Source organism: Mustela putorius, unplaced genomic scaffold, assembly GCF_011764305.1.
Source record: "Mustela putorius furo isolate JIRA1106 unplaced genomic scaffold, ASM1176430v1.1 tig00003853_pilon_pilon_pilon, whole genome shotgun sequence".
NCBI lineage: Eukaryota > Metazoa > Chordata > Mammalia > Carnivora > Mustelidae > Mustela > Mustela putorius.
Window position 1 is genome coordinate 19,683,203 of NW_025422005.1, and position 20,628 is coordinate 19,703,830.

The 20,628-nt window shown below is 50.6% G+C and overlaps 1 protein-coding gene across 6 annotated transcripts; it reads right to left on the minus strand.

Moving 5' to 3' along the window:
* Positions 1–82: 82 nt before the first annotated feature.
* On the minus strand, positions 83–8,505 carry KDF1 (keratinocyte differentiation factor 1). Of its 6 annotated transcripts, none has more exons than XM_004741083.3 (5): positions 8,209–8,505; positions 6,915–7,070; positions 1,736–2,803; positions 1,221–1,295; positions 83–669 (listed from the first exon to the last, which is right to left on the minus strand). In XM_004741083.3, the coding sequence occupies exons 3-5, from the start codon at positions 2,769–2,771 to the stop codon at positions 587–589; spliced, it is 1,194 nt and encodes a 397-aa protein (XP_004741140.1). In that variant the 5' UTR covers positions 2,772–2,803; positions 6,915–7,070; positions 8,209–8,505; the 3' UTR covers positions 83–586. The 6 variants fall into 6 exon arrangements, with proteins under 6 accessions (XP_004741140.1, XP_044919960.1, XP_004741137.1 ...); XM_045064025.1 differs by having other exon boundaries at positions 6,902–7,070; XM_004741080.2 differs by having other exon boundaries at positions 8,148–8,224.
* Between the last annotated feature and the right edge of the window lie 12,123 nt (positions 8,506–20,628).

Sequence of the window (20,628 nt, forward strand, 5' to 3'; positions counted from 1 at the left end):
AGGCTGGGCACTCTATCCTGTCTCTTGCTCTGTGTATCGGTCAAGCAGATTGGACAGAAAGAGCATTATCACAGCCGAGATGTCCAGGCAGTCATCTACTATCTTTGTACTTGAAACTACTGTCATGTTAGCATATAGAACATAAGCCAAGAACCAATAGAAAACGTGGAGTGGGCACTGCCCACAGAATTTGAGACAAGAGGCCCTGCCTGCCCCCCAACCCAATCCATTTAAGATAAGCTGCTTTGAACTGTCACCCTCTCACGTGCTACCCTCATCCTGGGGAGAGGGGAGTTTGCTTGACTGGTTATGGTAGAGCTGGGATTCAGTCCCAGAAGGTAACTCCTCTAAGTCTTTGCCTTTCATGATCCAGGCTGCCTGAAGACCGTGGGCAGGAAGGAACAGGCCCAGGCAGGGGTCAGGCCAGCGAGGGATCCAGGGTGATGTGGGCACCCGTCGCTCAGTGAAATGCACATGGTCCAGGAACCAGTCAGCTGAAATGGGAGGGGCCAGGGGACCCAGCCTCCTCCAAAGGGGGGGCCTGCTTCCCCTCTTCTGGCTGTGGGCTCTACTTCTCCCAGAAGGGTTAGCAGTACACCTGGAGCAGCGGTGCTCCTGACGAGTCTGTGTCTGTGCCCTGGAAGGATGAATCGTGGCTGGCTGGGTATCCTGAGGGGAAGGGAAGAGGAAACAGAGGCTTAGAGAGGGAAGGAGCTCATCCAGGTCCCACGGACAGGGAGAAGCCTGTCAAGGAGCGGAGTAGGACTCAAGCGTGGGTCAGTCTGATCTCAGTCCAATCCTGACTGGATCCCACTCAGGTTCTTGACCTCTCTGAGTCCCAGCCTGCTGTCTGTCAAAGGGGAATGACCCCACTCCTGGGGTCTCTGAAAACCACAGCAGCAGCAGTAGATGGCACACAGGGTGCCTTTTCAGCTCCAGTGCATGGCCTCTGCCCTACACTGTCCTCCCCAGTGACTGGCGGAGGGGCTCAGATGCAACTTCTGGGCACCTGCCCCCTGAATATCTCCCAGGTGAACCCTTGAAGCCAGCTTGTAGGATCAGGATGGGGTCTAGGCTGCTCAGGCTTCTGGTTCCTTTCTGATCCCATCCCCACGCATCCCCAGAGGAAGCTGGGAGAGGGCCATGGCAGGGGTGGGGGGGGCGTGGAGGGGAGGCCCGAGGGCAGTTTCCTCTCTGTACTCATCAGGTCAGGACCAAACCTGGGGCTCCATAAGGCCTCAGCCTCCTGGCGATGACATCTGCAGTGGTCTCCTGGGAGATCTGCACTGTGAGTTCTAGGGAGGGAACAGGAGGGGGCAGTGGTCATTATCACATCCTTTCAACCCTAACCCCAACTTTAGCTCCCAGCCTGATGAGGGAGGGATCATCTACACCTGGGCCGGGCTTGAGAAACAATGTTTAAAACAAAGACACAACTAGCATATGTGTATGCGTGTGCATGTGCGTGTGTGTAGTGGTGTCTGGGTGGGGGATTTGGTTAGGCCAGGGCCCAGGTCTAAATTCATATGGGATCCTGGATCTGTTAACCAGGCTAGGCCTGCAAACTCCGGCAGCTTGTACCAGGGGACAGAGGAGTCTCTTAGGGGACATGAGAGGACAAAGGAGAGCAGGGACTGGCCGAGGGTGGACCCACAGTGGCCAACCACCCAGTGTAGCCCTCCCTTGGCCAGAGTCTCCTCCACTCTGTCCCTCAGCCACAGGGAACCCCACCTACCATCCTGGCTGAGCCCTGAGCCCACCATGGTCTCGTGGCCACTGTCAGGGGCAGCAGCAGGGGCTGCACCCCGCACGGAGCGGCCCTCTGTGGTCTGCGGGCGGGCTCGGCTCTTGCGGGTACTGATGCGAATGATGCCGCGAACCAGGCGGCCCTCGGCATCCTGCTCATCCAGGTGGTAGTCCTGGGTGATGCTGCTGATAAGGTCCGAGATCTTACTGGTCTTCTCCAGGAACACAGTGTCTGATGTGCACTTGGCCAGCTCGTCAATCTGGTGTACACTGAATAACTCGGTCAGCTTCTTGAAGATGAGCACATCGATCTCTCGGCTGGACATGGAGCCGCTTCCTATCTCAGGCAGGTCCAGGTCCGACTCATGGAAAGAGTAGTACTCTTCGGAGCCACGAGGGCTGCTGGCGAGGGTGCTAGGCAGGCTGTGCCGCATGGGTGGGGGTTCAGCCAGTGGCTCCTTGCAGCAGGAGTCCGCATCAGGGGCTGGGGAGGTGGTACTGCGGTAGGGATACACAGGGATGCCTTTGAGCTTGACATCAGGGTAGCTGAAACTGCTACCCATGGTTGACTTGAGCCGCTGGCCGTCCCGCCGGCTGGGAGGTGCACGATCGGGGCTGGGGGGTACTCCATTGTGTTCTTTGGCCCAGCTGGCTTCAGCAGTCCCCTCAGGGGAGTCGCCAGCAGACAAGCAGAGGCTGCAGCCCCGCATGCAGGCCCCGCATCGCTGGAGGCAACTCCGGCAGCGGCGGAAGCAGAAGGCAGCCCGGCACCAGTCCCACACCCACGGTCTCCAGGGCAGGCAGCAGGCCGGGGGCTCAGCAGCAGACTCAGGAGAGCTGGAGATGAAGGTAAGGCTCTCGGGCCCATGGTGGCCAGGGTCCTTGGGGTCTGGCCTGCGGGTGCGGCGGGTTGGTGGGGGTTGGGATGGCTCATCAAAAGTCTCCACGCATAGTTCTGTTGGCCGCTCCCAGGGTCCCAAGCGTGGGGGCCCAGATGATGGGCGGGGGTGTCCAGGGCGGGGCATGGCTCATTGCATGATTTGTTGCAGCCAGGCACCTAGGGAGGAGAGGCCAGGAAGGAGTCACATTCAAGGGTGCAGTTAGGCCCAGGAACCCTCACCTAGCGTCCCTCCCTCTCCAAAGAAGAAATTCTGTCTCTGGTCTAACCTACATTTCAAAATTTCCTGGGACAGGGCACCTGGGTGGCTCAGTCAGTTAAGCGTCTGACTCTTGATTTCTGCTCAGGTCATGATCTCAGGGTCCTGGGATCAAGCCCCATGTCAGGCTCCATGCTCAGTGCACAGTCGGCTTGGGATTCTCTCTCCCTCTCCCTCTGCCATCCTCTCAAATAAATAAATCAATCTTTTAAAAAGATGTCCTGTGTATTATATAAGACTGATGAATCACTGACCTTTACCTCTGAAATGAAAAATACATTACATGTTAATTAATTGAATTTAAATAAAAATTTTAAAAAATTTTAAAAGTGTCCTGAGATTTCACACCCAGGGATGTAGTGGGGTGGCTACCATTGAAAAAGCAGAAAATGAAAGGCACTGGAGACGTGGGGATGGAGAAGCCCTTGGAGAATGGTGTGGCTGTAGCAGACAGCACAGCAGTGCCTCCAAAAATCAGACACAGGACTGCCACGTGGGCCCGCCATCCCTGCCTGCAGTCCCCCAAAAGGACGGAAAGCAGGAACCGAAACAGACATTTGCATGCCAGTGTCCACACAGCAGCATTATTTGCAATAGGCAAAAGGTAGGAACCACCCATATGTTCACTGACAGATGTATGAATAAACAAAATGCCACATATACTTACAATGGAGTATTATTCAGCCCTAAAAAGGAGTGAGACTGATATGTGCCACAACACCGATGAGCTCTGAGACATTATGCTAAAGGAAAGAAACCTGACACAAAGGACACATATTGTATGGTCCCACTTATACGAAATATCTAGAACAAATTCTTAGGACAAGAAAGTAAAACAGTGGTTGCCAGGGGCTGAAGGCAGGGGCAAATGGGAAGTTACTGTGTAATGGGTAGATTTCCACTTTAGGAAGACGAAAATGTTCTGGAGATGGATGATAGCAGTGGTCAAACAATACCCAACAATGTGAATGTGTTTAATGCTGCAGAACTGAATGGTTAACGTGGTAAAAAAACATTTTAAGTGGCAAATTTTATATAATGTACATTTTACCACATGAAAAGAAAAATCTCCAGAGATCTCCCTTTCCGGGGAATGGTCTCCCTCAGTTTATCCCCTCTGTTGGTAATCCCACCCAACAGAGTCTCTGAGGCTCTCAACACATGCTTCCCCTGTGAACCTGACCATCACTACCTTCCCTTCCCCTCTGCCTTCAAATCAGTCATGGGAATGTGACAGATCCCCTGTCAATGTTTCAGTCCGGGTGAGATTTGCTCTGCTAGCAATATTTAACACCAAGCATTCTTTTGCTTCCTTTGATTAGACAAGAAAGCCAAGCCACAAAATACACTTTCTTTTCCTTCTTGACTTGGTTGCTAGCAAGCTCAGAGTGAAGACTTCATTCATTCCATAATCACGGAGCCCGGCCCCACGTTAGGCACTGTAAAACCACGGATGATCTGCCTTTGGCTCAGGTCATGGTCCCATAGTCCTGGGGTCAAGCGCCACATCTGCTCCCTGCTTAGTGAGCCTGCTTCTCCCTCTCCCTCTGCCTGCTGCTCCCCCTGCTGTGCTCTCTCTATCTCTCTCAAATAAATAAAATCTTTAAAAAAAAAAAAAAAAACCATACACAGATGAATAAACTACAGACCCTGTTCTTGTGATTCACTCATAGTTTTGTAGGAAAAACAGATGCTTAAAATCTCCTAAGATGGGACATGTAGGTTATATGAGGCATTTTGGGAATGAATAACTATGCCTAAGGGAGTCAGGGAACCTTATGTAGTCATGTGTGGAAGGTTCTTGATCCCATGTAGGGATTTGCCATACAACAACTTGGATTTTTTGCAACACTGATTCTTTATCTGTTTATCCCTGATTTAATGGCACTGGGGTCCCAGAACTGGTGATGTGTGAGGAGCCTAGGAGTAGACATCAGGAGATCTGTGTTCTAGTCCCAATTGTGGCTCAAACAGACAATGTGCTTTGGACAAATAAATGTCACTTCTTTAAATCATCTCTCACCCAGGTACTATCAAGGCTCCCGTTCTGGCCACCTACATTCCCTTCTACTTGCTGCAGCCAGGGAGAACTTTAAAAATCTGGTGAAACCTGGCATATTCCACTGTAATCAAACGACGAAAGTTAACAATCCTCAGTAAAGGGATGAACTGACATCCTGTGCCTCCTGGTACTCGGCACTAAGAAGGAAACCACATCACTTAAGAAGTACTTCTACCCCAAATGCATAACCTGAACGTAATCATGAAGAGATGTCAGACAAGTCCAACTTAAGGGAATGACAACCAAATGCAATGTATGATCATGGATTGGATCCTGGATCAAGAGGAGAAATTGGATACTGGATAATGTGGATAAGTGGTAAAATTTGGAAGTAGACTGTATATTACAGTAATATGCCAATGTTAAATTTCCTGAATTTGATTACTACGGTTTTATAAGACAACGTTCTTAGTCTCAGTAAGTATACACATGTCAACAAGCTAATCTCAAAAGTTTCCCAAGAAAATCAGAAGATGCATATGTCTCAAGAAAGTAAGGGAGGGAGGAAGGAATGCTAGCCAGGGCAGCTGGTAAGAGGATACAGGAGTTCTTTATTCCTGCCATTATAGAATTCACTCCCCTGACCCCATTCTTCACTCCTTCTCCAAGACCCCTCCAACTCCCCAAGCAGATGGGAGCCCTTCTCCCCACAGCTTTCTGCTGGGCTCTGTCAGCTGGGTTGGCCTTGAACCCACTGTTTGAAGATAAGCCTATATGACCCCAAGGGGCAGGGACTGTGACTGTGTCTGACTGCTTTCTGGCTCGGTGTTGGAACAGGGTTGGGTACAGTAAGTGCTTCAGGGGACTCACACATTCTGTGTCACCTCGGAGTAGAATCAGGACCATTGGGTAGGAAGAAAAAGGACTTAGGCTCTAGGCTGACCAGACTAGGAGTAGCAGCAGGCTCAGGGAAGAAGGATGAGATCCCCTCTCCAAAAGTGTGTACACAGAGACTCTAACAGGTGACTTGGAAGTCCCTCATGATCCAGACAGGCCAGTGGTTTAAAACCTTTGCCTTGGGGGATGAGTATGGAATCATTCATTCACTTAATTAACAAATACTTAGCGAGGCCTACTGAATGCCAGGCATTGTTCTAGATTTGGTGGATACAGTGGTAAAAGAGACAAAATTACCTAATCTGCAGACCTAAATCTGCATTCTAGTGAATGAGTTAATTATTGATGGCTTACATTGTTCTATGTGCTGTGAATGTATTAAACCAATTCTTGGGGCACCTGGATCGCTCAGTGGGTTAAGCCTCTGCCTTCGGCACAGGTCATGATCTCAGGGTGCTGTGATCGAGCCCCATATCAGGCTCTCTGCTCAGCAGGGAGCTTGCTTCCCTCCTCTCTCTGCCTACTTGTGATTTCTCTGTCAAATAAATAAATAAAATCTTAAAAAAAAAAAAACACCAATTCTTACAACCTTATTTGTAGGTATTATTGTTGTTGTTGTTACTATACACCGAGGCCCAGATAAGTTAAATAAATTGTTCAAGTCACACAACTATTTGTACCCAAGCAGCCTGGCCCAGATTCTTACCCACTACCTCATCCCATCTATTACTTGGGAGGAAGGGGGCAAGCTGGCCAGCTGCCAGCTCCATGGACAAGTCTGAACCCATGGAGACCACAGAGGAAGCCCTGAGTCTTCTAGGCTCAGGCCTTGGATGAGGAGGTTGGGTGTCTCTACATTGTTTGAACCACACTGAGCTCTGGGCGACCTGGGGTTTCTAAAAACATCAAGGGGTTACTGATGATGGTCTGGGTCACTCCTTCTCTACCTCCAAGGCTTAAGGATTTGCTACTATTCATTAAATTCACCCACCAAATATTTATTGAACACTACCATGTGTCCAGCACTGTGCTAAATGCTGGGGAAATGGCAGGGAATGGGCCAGAAACAGGCTCCGACCCAAGAGGACTTTCACTTTACCTAACAGTCACACCTGCTCAGGAAGTAGTGTATCTCCACTTTACAGATCAGGAAGCAGAAGCTCAGAAGTGACTTGCCCAGAGACACCGAGCTGGAAAGGGATGGAACAGGATTTGTGCTGTGGTCTGCCAGACTCTGGAGCCCATGTACTTTGTTTTGTGCCACATACCTGGAATGGGGTGAGACAGAGGGAAGTGGGGAGCAAGACCTAGGGTAAGGACAATAGCTCCTCTCAGTTTCCCCCTCTAGGTCCAGAAACCTCCTGAAGTCAATCTCAGCCCATTTTTTTCAGGTTCTATCTTCCCCTAACTGCTGCTGTCCCCACCCCCCCAGCCCTAGGAACACTGGTCACTTGGTTGAGTGAAGGCAGGGCCCCCGCTCCTACTGTGGCCTGGAGCAAGACTCTGGGCCTCAGTCTTCTCCTCTTTAACAAGGGAAAAGAGGAGTATCTTCCTGGGCCACTGCTGAGGTTTAAACGAGTTATTCTGTGCAGGCTACTTGGTGCGGTGCATGGGGTGGGAGGGGCTTGGAAGCTGGGCGCCCAAAGTCGCTGCACGGATCTTCCTCAGAGTCAAAAGGTCCTAACCCACCCTCAGCAAACTTCTCTTGATGGTCTTCCCCCTTCCCTAGTCCCTGAGAACACACACACGGGTCTGTCTCTGTACTATTCCCCTCCTCCCAAGGTCCCCAGGACAGGCCCCACCCCTGTACCCTAGCCCAGTCTAGCACAGCCCACCGAGAGGGGCACCCCAGCCCTGCTCGGAGAAACAGCCTTCTACTCTCGCACCCGGCGTCCCCGCACCCTCTATTTCCTGCCCCGAAGGCTCAGCCTGTGACTCCGGCATCCGGGGACACCTACTCGCGAGGCACGGGAGAACCAGACCCCGGCACTGCCCCTCGGATCAGCACAGCCCCTACACCAGCAGGGCCCTCGGGGCGAGCACCATCCTCTCCAGCTGCAGCGGCCCTCCGCCCGCGGGCAGACGCAGCCCCTCTCCCCACCTGACATCTTTCCCCCAGCCAGCGGAGCCCTGAGGGCGACCGCGGCCCTCCCACCCCACTCTGCCCGCCCAGCCCCGGCGCCCGCTCGGGCCGCTCCCAGGCCGGGCCCGCACACCCCGGAAGTGGGAGGGTGGCGCCCGAGGAACTGGTCCCGGGACCCTCCCCCGCCCAGGCGCAGCCTCAGGGGTCTCTCCACACCAGTGCCGCCGTGCTTCGCGCCCCCACGGGCCCGCGCGGGGCTTACCTGTCCCGCCAGGTGAGCCGCCTTCGGCTCGGCCCCTCCCCCCGCCCCCTTCGCCGCTCACCTGGAGCGCAGGTGAGCGTCTCGCGGGAGCGCGGCACGGGCCGCCGCTGGGGACACACTTCCTGCCTCCGCGAAGCTCTGCCGCCGCCGCCGCCGCCGCCGCGCACCTGGGCAGAGGCCCCGCCCTGGGCGCCGAGGGTGGCGGCGGGGTAGGGGTGGGGGGCCCGAGGCCTGGCTCGCGCGCTGTGTCTACGCCCTCCAAGCGGTGCTCAGCCTGGTCTGGCTAAGTGAGGCGGGCAGGGTAGACCGACGCTGGCAGGGTAGACCGACGCTGGCGGTTCAGTCTCCTCTTCCGTTGAATGGGCAGGTAGTCCGAGCAGTCTCCGAGCACCTGGGGAGCTCTTGCCAGCTCTTAAAGGCGCAGCTCCAAGGGTGTGTATCTCCTGGGATGCCTTCCCTGGCCCCTAGGCCTGTCTGGTTTCCTGTTATATAGAACAGTTCTCCCTACTTCATTATCATAATATTCAGCACACAGTTTTCTTGTCTTGTGACTCCTCCTTTTCTGACTTTAGGACACAGTCTGGTCTTGTTCCCAATGCTCCCGCTGCCCAGTGCAGGACGGGCGCATACTAGGTGCTCAGCAGATTTTCTCGATTGAATGAACCGCTGGGCTCCCCGAGTTTTTCCTTTGCCCTGAGACAAAATAGGGGGTGTCCTCTGCTTAGCTGCGCAGTTCACCTCCGTTTGGGAAAGTCTGCAGGGAAGATCAACTACCTCTATTCTGGGGCCTAGAAGCAGAGTGGAGTCCTGTCCAGTCCTGAAAGACATATCACAGAGCCACAGAGGTGACCAAAATGGGCCATGACTACCACATCCCATGGAGTCTCTGGAAGAGGAACCATCACTGGGTGGCAAGAAGTCAGGGCTCAGACTCTCTTGGGTTCCTGCTCTCCAAAAGAATAATAACAACAGTACCAATAAACAAATGACTTTCTTCCTTTTCTTTTTTTTGAACACGTGACGTTCAAGGAGCAGCTCCAGGACTCATGCTTGCATAGTATTATTTAATCCTCCCACGAGTCTGTGAGGTGGGTTAGGTGTTATCATTCCCATTTTACAGATGTGGAAACAGAATAAGGAAGGAAGGGGAAATTATTTGTTCAGGCAGTTGGGAAAAAAAAGTGTGAGTTTGGGCAACACACTCTCCTTCTCTAAGCCTATCTGTGGAGATAATAATACCTCTCTCTGGCTGGGAAAATTAAAAAAGATAATGGATGCAAAGTGAGATCAAGGATATGTGGAGAGATCTTTGGGGTAAGGATTGGTAGGTAGGAAGAATTCAGCACTGCCTAGGTCTCTCGCCCTTCATGTACTGGTACACATCCTCCCAACCATAGACGGAGATCCTGCTGACTAGGATAGAGATCTTTGTCTGCTCTGTTTGGGTCTCAAGCCCTCCCTTTGTCCAGCCAGGGTGGACCACTCCTTGGAAGATCATTCCCATGGCAACTGGAGCGTTTCTTTTCCTGTCTCACCCCTCAGGGCACCATCATCTCATTCTGTGGGTCCCTTACCATATCCATACAGCAGGTGTTCAATTCCACGAGAAACCCTCTGCAACTCCCACCACATCTTGTCCACATTCTTACCTGGGGGCAAATGGTACAGTGTATCCTCATTTGGAGCTCAGAAAGTGAGTCGCCGTTGTGTATAGCTGAAATCTGTGTATCCTAAGACCAGCAAGTCCATTCCTGGGTACAACCACAAGAATGGCACACATACGGGGTGCCTGGGTGGCACAGTTAGGTTAAGCATCCAGCTCTTGATTTTAGCTCAGGTCATGATCTCAGGGTCCTAGGATGAAGCCCCATGTGGGCTTAGTGTCAGCAGGGAGTCTACTTGGGATTCTTTCTCTCTCCCTCTCCCTCTGTCCCTCTCCTCGCTCATGCATGCTCTCTCTCTAAAATAAATAAATAAGGGGCACTTGGGTGGCTCAGTCGGTTAAGTGATTGCTTTCAGCTCGGGTCATGATCTCAGGGTCCTGGGATCAAGTCCTGAATCAGACTTCCTGCTCGTTGGGGAGCCTGCTTCTCTCTCTGCCCCTCCCACCACCGCTCATTCTCTCTCTTTCTCACAAAAATAAATAAAAATACTTAAAAAAAATAAAATAAAGTAAATCTTAAGAAAAAAAAAAAAGGGCACATATGTGCCAGGAGCCATGGATAAGAATGGTAGCAGAAACATTGTTCATGGTATCCCCAAACCAAAAACACTGAAATACCATTGACAGGAAATGAAGAGATGTGGAATAATTATACAACAATAGAAAATGAATGAAAAAACAGCAATACAGCTGAATCGTGGTGATATAATTTTGAGTGAAAACTCAGTCAGAAGAGCATGTGATTCTTGATCTCAGTGTTGTGAGTTCCAGCCCTGCTTACTAAAGAGATTACTAAAAAAAAAACAACAAAAAAAATTGATTAAGAAAAAAATGCAAGTCCCAGAAGAGCATAGATGGAATGATACCCGTTTTGTAAAATTCAAATATAACCAGAACTACTAAATTTAGGCATAATATTGGGGTTGAACTTCATAAAGCTGCTGGGTTGTGACCTGTTTTGACCTATAAAAAGGGCAAATTCATAAGGCCCAGCCTAATTTATGTGTGGGGAAAAAAACTACTAAAAAAAAAAAGCAAGAGAAGGAAGAACACAAAATTCAGAATAGTGATTACCTGGGGGTGGGGGGAGGAACAGTAAATAGATAGTTTTTAGTGATTTTGTAGTTCTTGGATTGGATGATAGGTTCAAGTACTTTCATTTTTATCATGAATGAATGAATGAAAAAGTATACATTTATGCTGTAAATAATGAAGGCTGTTGTCACTTGCAAAGTTCTCAAGGTAGCAAAAATGTGAGAGTCTAGAGTCTTAGTTTTTCTCCCACTCATTTATTTATTCTTTTTTTTAAGGTTAAGGTATGTTTTACCTTATAACTCACCTTTTTAGTGTACAGCTCTGTAGGTCTTTGATTTTTTTTTTTAAGATTTTGTTTATTTATCAGAGAGAGAGAGAGAGAGCACAGGCAGAGGGAGCAGCAGACAGAGGGAGAAGCAGGCTCCCAGAGGAACCAGGAACCCAAGGTGGGACTCGATCCCAGGACTCTGGGATCATGACCTGAACTGAATGCAGACAGATGCTTAACCAACTGAGTCACACAGGCTCATCCCTGTGAGTCTTTAAATGTTCATGCAATTTTATGACTCAACACCACAATCATGATTTACTTAAAAAAAAATCTTAAAAAAACAAAATGATGTTCCGATACATACTACAGGCTAGAGGAATATTTTTTAAGATTTTATTTTTAAGTAATCTCTACACCCAACATGGGGCTTGAACATACAGCCCTGAGATCAGGAGTTGCACACTCCACTGACTGAACCAGCCAGGAGCCCCAGCATAGATGAATTTTAAAGACATTATGCTAAGTGAAATAAGCCAGACACAGAAAGACAAAAATTCTGATTCCACTTACATTAAATATTTAGAACAGACTAATTTATTAAGACAGAGATTAGAGGTTACCAGGTACTGGAGGGAGGGGGGAAATGGGAAGTTATTGCTTAATGGGTACAGAGTTTCTATTTGGAATGATGAAAAATTTTGGAAATAGATCATGGCGGTGGTTGTGCAACAGTGTGAATGTAATTAATGCCACATCGTACACTTAAAAGTGGTTAAAATGGCAATTTTTATGTTTTATCCATTTCCTTTTTTTAAAAAAGATTTTATTTATTCATTTGAGAGAGAGAGTATGAGCAGAGGGGAGAAACAAACTCACAAACATGCCATTGAGCAGGGAGCCCGATGTGGGACTTGATCCCACAACTCTGAGATTAAGACCTGAGATTAAGACACTTAACCATCTGAGCCACCCAGGCACCCCTATATATTTTCTTTTACCATAATTAAACACACCCCACAAAATTATGACCTCTTTTTAAAAAGATTATTTATTTGAGAGAGACAATGAGTGCACAAGCTAAAGAAGGGGCAGAGGAGGAAGGAGAGAGAATCTCAAGGTAACTCCCCGCTGAACGAGGAGCCCAATGTAGGGCTCTATCCCAGGACCCTGAGATTATGACCTGGGCTGAAGAACTGGACATTTAACGGACTGAGCCACCCCGGTGTCCTGATGAGTCCCTTTGAAAACAAAACAACATAACTTATGGGCCCAGTATTCAGTGCAACAAAGGAAACATCTACTGGAGGATTTCCCAGATAACAACAAACCTCTCCTGTGTACTTCCCTTCTCAGTTTACAAAGAAAACACTTAAATTTTATCCTTACAAGAGGCTGAGATAGGCATTGTCATATTCATTTCACAGATGGGGAAACTGAGGCTCATTAAAGTCCCAAGGGCAGGGACGCCTGGGTGGCTCAGTTGGTTAAGCAGCTGCCTTCGGCTCAGGTCATGATCCCAGCATCCTGGGATCGAGTCCCACATCGGGCTCCTTGCTCCACAGGGAGCCTGCTTCTCCCTCTGACTCTTCCTTCCACTCTACCTGTGTTCGCTCTCACTCACTCTCTCTCTGACAAATAAATAAATAAAATCTTAAAAAAAAAAAAAAAAAAAAAAAAAATAAAGTCCCAAGGGCATACTGTGACAGAGCAGTACCCAGGCCTCTAGCTCCCAGTGTCGTACTCCTCCATGTGACCTCCTCCCAGCCCTCAGAGCTGTGTTTGGGCTTCTTTCTAAGCAGAAAGGCCTACTTTTCTAACCAGAGCTTCCTGAGCTCAGTTTTGCCTCTTGGCTGTGACCAGGGGCCCTCATCTGTTGCTTAACTCGGCTTGATGTCTGCTTCTCTGGTCTCCTTCCTCAGCTGCCATTCAGGCTACTTGGTTGGTGACAGCCTGGGGTGGGGGGTGGGTTCTGGCTTAGGCCACTGGCTGGCTGGAGATGACTAAGGAGGACAAGTCTGGGTGTAAAAGTATAAACTTGGAGTTAGATTTGTTGAATTTGATGATTTGTGAGGCACCTGGGTGGCTCAGTCATTAAGCGTCTACCTTCAGCTCAAGTCAAGATTCCAGCGTTCTGCCTCAGGCTCTCTGCTGGGCAGGAGGCCTGCTTCTCCCTCTCCCACTCCCTCTGCTTGTGTTCCTTCTCTCACCACGTCTCTGTCAAATAAATAAATAAAATCTTTTTTAAAAAAGAATGTGAGGGTTTGTGAGATAGCCAAAAAATATCATGATTGTATATGTAGCTTGCATTCAGAGTGCTATTTGGAACCTCTAAGATGTGCAGATTGGGTCACGAGCAAGAGCAGTGGGTCAGAGGAGTGTCGATCAGGCTGCAGGGTTGTCTGCTGCCGGCTTCTGGTGTGCGTCTCCCATAGGGGCACTAGGGGGCAGCATGCAACAGTGGAAATTGCCAGAATACTGAGCTAGGCTCTGAGTCGGAATTGAAGCTCTTGCAACCTCAGCATGTCTCATCTGAAAATGGGTTTCCTGTGAGGTAGGATAGTACGGTGGCTCAGAGTGTGAATTCTGCAGCCAGGGGGTCTGAATTTGTGTCCCTGTTCTGCCACTTGCTAGCTGTGTGACTTTGGCCAAGTTATTGAATTGATTACAACAGAGGCTGGCAGGTAGTAAATGTTAAGTAAATGATAGTTATATTATTTTAACCCCTTCTTCCCTCTCTGCCTCCCCAGCCATGCTGGGGCCAGGACTGTCTGGGACAAGGCCACCGCCCCTGAGAATAAACAGGAAAACCTGTTACTGCTGCTGCCCATGACCACCTGTTACGTGTTAGGTATCTTCTGTGCCTTATTCCATGTAATTCTCACCATCACTCAGTGAATAGCTCCCAAATCCCCATTTTATAGCTAAGAGATCAGAGGCTCAGAGATTTAAGCTGCTTGCCCAAGGTCACACAGCCAGTAAATGGTAGAGCCCAGAGTTCATTTTGAACAGAGAGCCTGAGCTCCTGCTGGGGTTCCTCTGGATACCCCAGAAATTGGGCCCTGGACGTTGTTCCAGGCCCCAGCAGAGTTGGGGAATCTGCCCTCAAGAATTCCCTTCTGTGATCAGCTCTGGTTCCGCTCACCATGTCTCTCTTGTCCAGGTAGAATTTCCTGAGATTCCGAGTAGAATAAATGGAACGGAACCAGCGAAAGGGAACCCCTCCGTGTGGAAGGAGACAGAATGGTGGAGCATGAGTGGAATTGGAAAATGGGAGCTGAAGCCATCTTGGCTCCTCTGGTTAGTCAGATGTGTCTGTACAGGTCAGACAGTTGGCCAGTGAGTTGCCTCTCCCCTTTCCTTCATTGGCCAAAGGGTGGTGTGTCCTGGAGGCTGAGAAAAACCCAGGAAGTCTGGATGTTATGCTGGGGAGTGAGGGCCAGTGAGTTGGGGTCTGGGCCGAGAGGATGACATACATAGAGATACAAAGAGATGTGCATAGGGATTCTAAGGAGCTGGGCTGTGGTGGCTTCTGGAACTCTAGGTAGACAGCTGGGTAGGAAATCCCAAGTCCACGTGACACTGGGGGATTCCTGGGGCTCCCCGGCTTCTGTTAGCACAGCTGCCAGTTGCTGGTCCTCAAGGGACCTGCAGGCCAAGGAGCCCTCCTGTACCAGGCTGAGGCAAAGGCTGTTTCTTTGGTCCTGAATTTGATTCCAGTGGAAGTATTTTCTGCAGAGTCCTTGTGTTGAAAGTATCTTCATCCAGTTCCCTGGAAATGAGGCCCGTGAGGGGAATGACCTTAGCTGAGATTGGATAGTGAATAAGCAGCAGGGCCCAGAGGGGGTGGATTCTGCTCCCATGCTGCTCTGTGCGGTGGCAAGAGAGGTCTGGGTTCCAGTCCTGCCTTTATCACCTAGTGGCTTTGTGAGCTGGGGCGAGAGGCTCAGCCTCTCTGGCTTTGAGTTTCCATATCAGTAAAATCTGTTTATTCATTCCACCCTTTTCTTGTCTATCCTCCACCTCGCCCCGGTACTGCTCCCTCACTCTCTTCACACACACACACACACACACACACACACAGTGGGCATGGATACCCATGGCCAGCGCTGAGTCTTCTGGTCACTTACAGGGAACAGTCAGGGCAGGACTTATAGAGCAGTCAGCTCTGGCCACTGAACACCAGCCCTACTTTCTGGCTGTCCCCCGCAACCAACCTGGCATCCCCATTAAGCCTTCCTGGAGAGCTCCCAGCTTGAAGGCTGCCTTCCTGAGGTATCCCCAAAGGCTGCCTGAACCCCTCTGTTGCCCTTGACCTCCTCTGCTGCTTTCCCTGTTCCCAGATGGGAGCTCCAAGAGGGCAAAGTCTGGTCGAATTCATCTCTGAGTCCCCAGCACCCAGCCCAGGGCAGGATCCAAAGGCTACAGCCAGGAGTGTTTTTAGAAGGAGTAATTGAAGGAGGAGGCCCCTCTGACCCCTCTCCTTTCTCAGGCACCCACGACCACCACCATCATCCTCCAAAACTGCTGATGTGGCAGAAAGAGCCCTACAGTGTGTGGGCAGGGGAGACGGTCATGCAGACCCTGGATGGACTGTCACCCCGGCCTCTTCCTGATTGTGTGAACATGGGAAATGAGCTCACTTCTCCAAGCCTCAGTTTCCTCTTCTATAGGTGGGCTTCCTGAGGGGACACATAAGCTGCGAACAGAAAGATCTAGGCAGAAAGACCCATAGCATAAAGCCCCCAAGGTGGGGATATGCTGGACATGTTCAGGAAACAGAAAGGAAGCCGGTGTCGCTGGGGTGCAGTGAGCAAGGGCTCGGGAGAGACCCTGGGGTTGGGGATGGTGACGTGGCAGGCACGGCTCTACTACACAGGGCTTTGGAGGCTACGGAGGACTCTGTGTGGGGAACTGACTGGAGGGTCTTAAGCAGGTGTGTGGCTTGATCGGACCCAAACCTCCAAACCTTCATTTTGGTCACTGGAGGGTGACTGGAGGCGAGGGTAAGACTGGAAGCAGGGAGCCCAGTGAGGAGGCTGTGGCCGTGGTCCAGGCGAGAGATGATGGCTGTCTGGACCAGACGGGCATCTGGAGATGTGGTGAGAAGTGGTCAGACATACGATGTATTCTGGGAATGGATTCCACAGGACTGTATGTGGAGGAGAAGGACAGAGAAGAGGCAGGATTGGGCCTTGCTTCAGTTATCTATTGCTGGGAAATAAACCATCCTAAAACGCAGTGGCTTAAAACAAGGATATATTAGTTCTGGAAAGTCTGTGGTTTGGCTGGGGTTAGCTGGCCGGTTCAGCTGGTTTCGCCTGGGGTGGCTGCTGGGGTTGCATTCAGCTGGGGGCGGCTGGGGTTGGCTTACCAAATCACCCAGGACCTCTCCTCACCTGACAGTCTAGCTAACCGTCTTACAGGGCAGCGGCTGGCTTCCGGGAGGACAGGCCCCATTGTGCAAGTGCCTGTCGAGTCTCCCATTCACGCTTCTTGATGTCCCATTGACTAAAGCAAGTCATAAAGCCAAGCCTGGAGTCAACATGGGAGGGTGCCCACAAGGGGGCATACATACCAGCAGACCCAGTTCATGAGAGCCACCAGTGTGACAGTTGGGCACCTCCCCCACTCACCCCGGGTTTGTGGCCTGAGGAACTGGAATTTCCTCAGGAAATTCAAGGGTAAGGGAGAAAAACCAGGGTTCAGGGGCGCCTGGGTGGCTTAGTGGGTTAAAGCCTCTGCCTTCGGCTTAGGTCATGATCCCAGGGTCGTGGGAATGAGCCCCACATCGGGCTTTCTGCTCAATGGGGAACCTGCTTCCCCCTCTCTCTCTGCCTGCCTCTCTGCCTACTTGTGATCTCTCTTTGTCAAATAAATAAATAAAATCTTTAAACAAACAAACCAGAGTTCAACAGAAGTCCTGGGATGGTGCATTGCTCTTCCCCAGGACCTTCCAAGTGAGACACTGAGGAGGACAGGGGGCCCAGGAGACTGGCAGCAGTGGAGACACAAAGCCCTGAGGCAGGTATGGCGAGGCACAGGTTGCGTAGGTGTGGGAATCAAGGCAGAGAACGTGAAAAATGTCCAGGCCGTTCTCACTGAACAGGCATCACGAGTGCCTACTCTGTGCCTTGCCCTGGCCTGAGCACTGTGGACACAGAGAGGAATGAGACTTGGCATGTGACCTCGGGGAATGCACAGTGTGTGGGGAAGACAGATCATTCCCAGAAACGCCAACAGGACGTGAGAGGAGACGGCTTAGTGCGGCGGTGGAAGTGTGTCCAGGGTCTCAGGGGAGGGATTCCTGAGTGGTTCCCAGCGGCGGAGTACTAGAAGAATACATAGTTGGTCAGACAAGATTTGGGAGCTGGAGCAGGCGGAATCCAGCCTGGACGCCAGCCTGGGTCAACTGCCCTCTGGGTCTGACAGCGAAGGGGTGAAAGTAGACCCACAGGTGGGCTCTGGGAAGACCATCTGCAGATACTTTTCTTTCCATTTGATGGATGAGCAAACTGAGGGTCAGAGTGGGGAAGCCGTTCTACCCAGATCTGACTCCTCACATCTTGTGCTTTTTTCAACTATGTTCAATTCTTGCCAAAATCATAGGGAAGGTGTGGAAAGGACAGCTTTCTCCCGAACTCACAGGAATGCCTGGAGGGGCTGGTGTGGGAGCTGCGGCGGGGTGCCCCTCCCTGCTGTGTGTCCTAGATTTGTGCCTCCTGGAGCAGGCAGAGCCTTGTGAGGAGACATAACGGGAGGTGGTGACATAGACTGGAGATGGGCAAACCCAGACATGGAGCCCCTAGTCTGAGCAGAAAACCCCACTCTTGCCCTAAGGACCCTCCTGTGGAGTCCAGCCCTCGCCCCCTCCCTCTCTGTGGAGGTGGGAGAACATGGTCTGAAGGATGAAGGATGGAGGGGAACTGTGTGGAAGTTAGGGAACAGAGGTCAGGGTCAGGGGAGGGCCTGGGGTACCTCTGGCTAGCTGGGAAGGGTCAGGGCTTATCAGGCTTAGCTCTGGGTGCTCAGGGTAGGGATGGAGGGAGGCTAGAAGCTTGGGGGCTGGTCTAGCTCAGCCTCAGCCTGAGTGACCTGGAGTTTGTCCCACTCTTCTAGGCTGGTGCCCAGAGTCCCCAGAGCTCTGCCAAGCGGAGCCACCAGCCCAGGAGCTCAATAACACAAGAGCCAGCTAGGCCCCCCAGCCGCCCCCCCTTGAGCACTGGAGCCCTGTTGCTCCTTCCCCCCAGCCTGTCTGGAGGCAGCAGGGTGGTGGCCGCTAAGTCCGGGCCCGGGGGGGAGGGGTGGAAGAAGACGGAGGGGGAGGGCAGGTCCTGGCATCTGATGCACTCACAGCCAAAGCCTCTTTTCCTTGGACCCAGAGTGCTCTGCAGTGGGGCTGGAAGCCAGCCCCAGGGAGAGACTGGGAGCTGGGTGCAGGGGCAGGGGTGGGGAGTTGAGGGGGGAAGAGGGGGGTTGGGGGGAGGAGAAGGCAGAATCAGAGAAAAGCCTGGAGAAGGAGGTAGAGATGGAGAGTCTGAAAGAGAGAGAAGGGGGGGCAGAAGCAGGTGTGGTGGGTATGAATATGGGTACATGCATTCAGGCAGGCAAGAAAATATGCTGTTTTTATTTACATTATTTTTTAAAGATTTATTTATTTCAGATATAGAGCAAGAGCTAGCCCTGGAAGCGAGCAGGGGTGAAGCAAAGGGGGAGGGAGAGGAACAGACTCCCCTCTGAGCCCTACATGAGATCTTGACCCCAGCCAAAACCAAGAGTCAAATACTCAGTCCACTGAGCCATCACGTGCCTGAAAATAAGGTATGTTTAAAAATTTACTCAGAGGGGCATCTGGGTGGCTCAGGCGGTTAAGCATCTGCCTTGGGCTCAGGTCATGATCCTGGGGTCCTGGGGATGGGCTCCCTGCTCAGCCAGCTGGATCTAGAGTCTCCAGGCCCTGGAGGGTGTGCTGGGCTGGCGCTGGCTGCTCAGCGATAGGCTGCAAAGGAACAGGGACTCTGCGAAGGGACAGATCCCCTGACTCAGGGGCCAGAGGGACAGACAATTGCCTAGGGCTTCTAGGGACCAGAATGCGACAGCCTTCCCCATCCTTTTCTCTGGTGGGGTGGGAGTGGCAGTTCAGGTTCCCCAGTCCCCGGGAACAGGTGGGTCTAGGCCCTGGGCTCAAGGGGAGAAAACGGTATATGAGACAAATAACACACAAAATGTGTGTTAATTGACTGTTTGTGTTATTAGGAAGAAGAGTAGGCTCTTAGTAGTTAAGTTTTTGGAGAGTCAGAAATTATACATGGATTTTTTACAGCACCCCGGCCCCCACACTGTTCAAGGGTCAATTGTATATATATTTATAGATGTCTCTATATAAAAGTATATGTACCATTTAAAGAGTAAAGATAAAAGGAACATCCTGGGGGCGCCTGGGTGGCTCAGTCGGTTAAGCTTAGGGAAAAACAAAAAGGAGCATCCGGGCACCCCCAACTAGTTTAATTGGACATGTCCCTACCTTTGAAGCCCATGTATGGCCCTCTTCTGTTGCTTCCCCTTTCTCATCCTCCCAGAGAAAAATATCATCTTGAAAATGGAGTCCATCATTCCCTTAATGTTTGGGCAGATTCATCCATTGGACTCATCACCTAAGACCCATAACATTTCTAGAAGCCTATAAAAATGTTTCCTTCTGGGACACCTGGGTGGCTCAGTGAGTTAAAGCCTCTGCCTTCGGCTCAGGTCGTGATACCAGGGTCCTGGGATCGAGCCCCGCATGGGCCTCTCTGCTCAGCAGGCAGCCTGCATCCACCGCTCTCTCTCTCTCTCTCTGCCTGCCTCTCTCTGCCTACTTGTGATCTCTGCCTGTCAAATAAATAAATACAATCTTTAAAAAAAATGTTTCCTTCTAAAATCAGAGATGATTGAACAAATGGGTTAACAGCGCTTTATGCTTAGGTTGCTAAGAATTTTTAACACAAATAATGAATTATCAAGTGCATTTTCTGTATAAGTTGAAATGGTTACTTGGTTTTTCTCCACTAGCATGCTAATATGATTAATTCCACTAGTAGATTTTCTGATGTTGAATCAACCTTCCTAGAATAAGCTCAACTTAGTCATGACATGTTTATTATCTTTTGAATACATTGCTAGATTGAAGTTGCTGATATCATTGAGGGCATTAACATCTATGTTCTTAAGTAACATTGCTCTGTAATTTTTCTTTCTTATACTGTCCTTGGCTGTTTTCTTTTTTAAAAGATTTGTTTATATATTTTTTTAAAAGATTTTATTTATTTATTTGACAGATAGAGATCACACGTAGGCAGAGAGAGAGGGGGGAAGCAGACTCCCGCTGAGCAGTGAGCCCCATGTGGGACTCAATCCCAGGACCCTGGGATCATAACCTGAAGGAAGAGGTTTTAACCCAATGAGCCACCAAGATGCCCCTGTTTGTTTATTTTTAGAGAGAGAGACAGAGTCCACACGTAAGTTGAGCAGGGGTA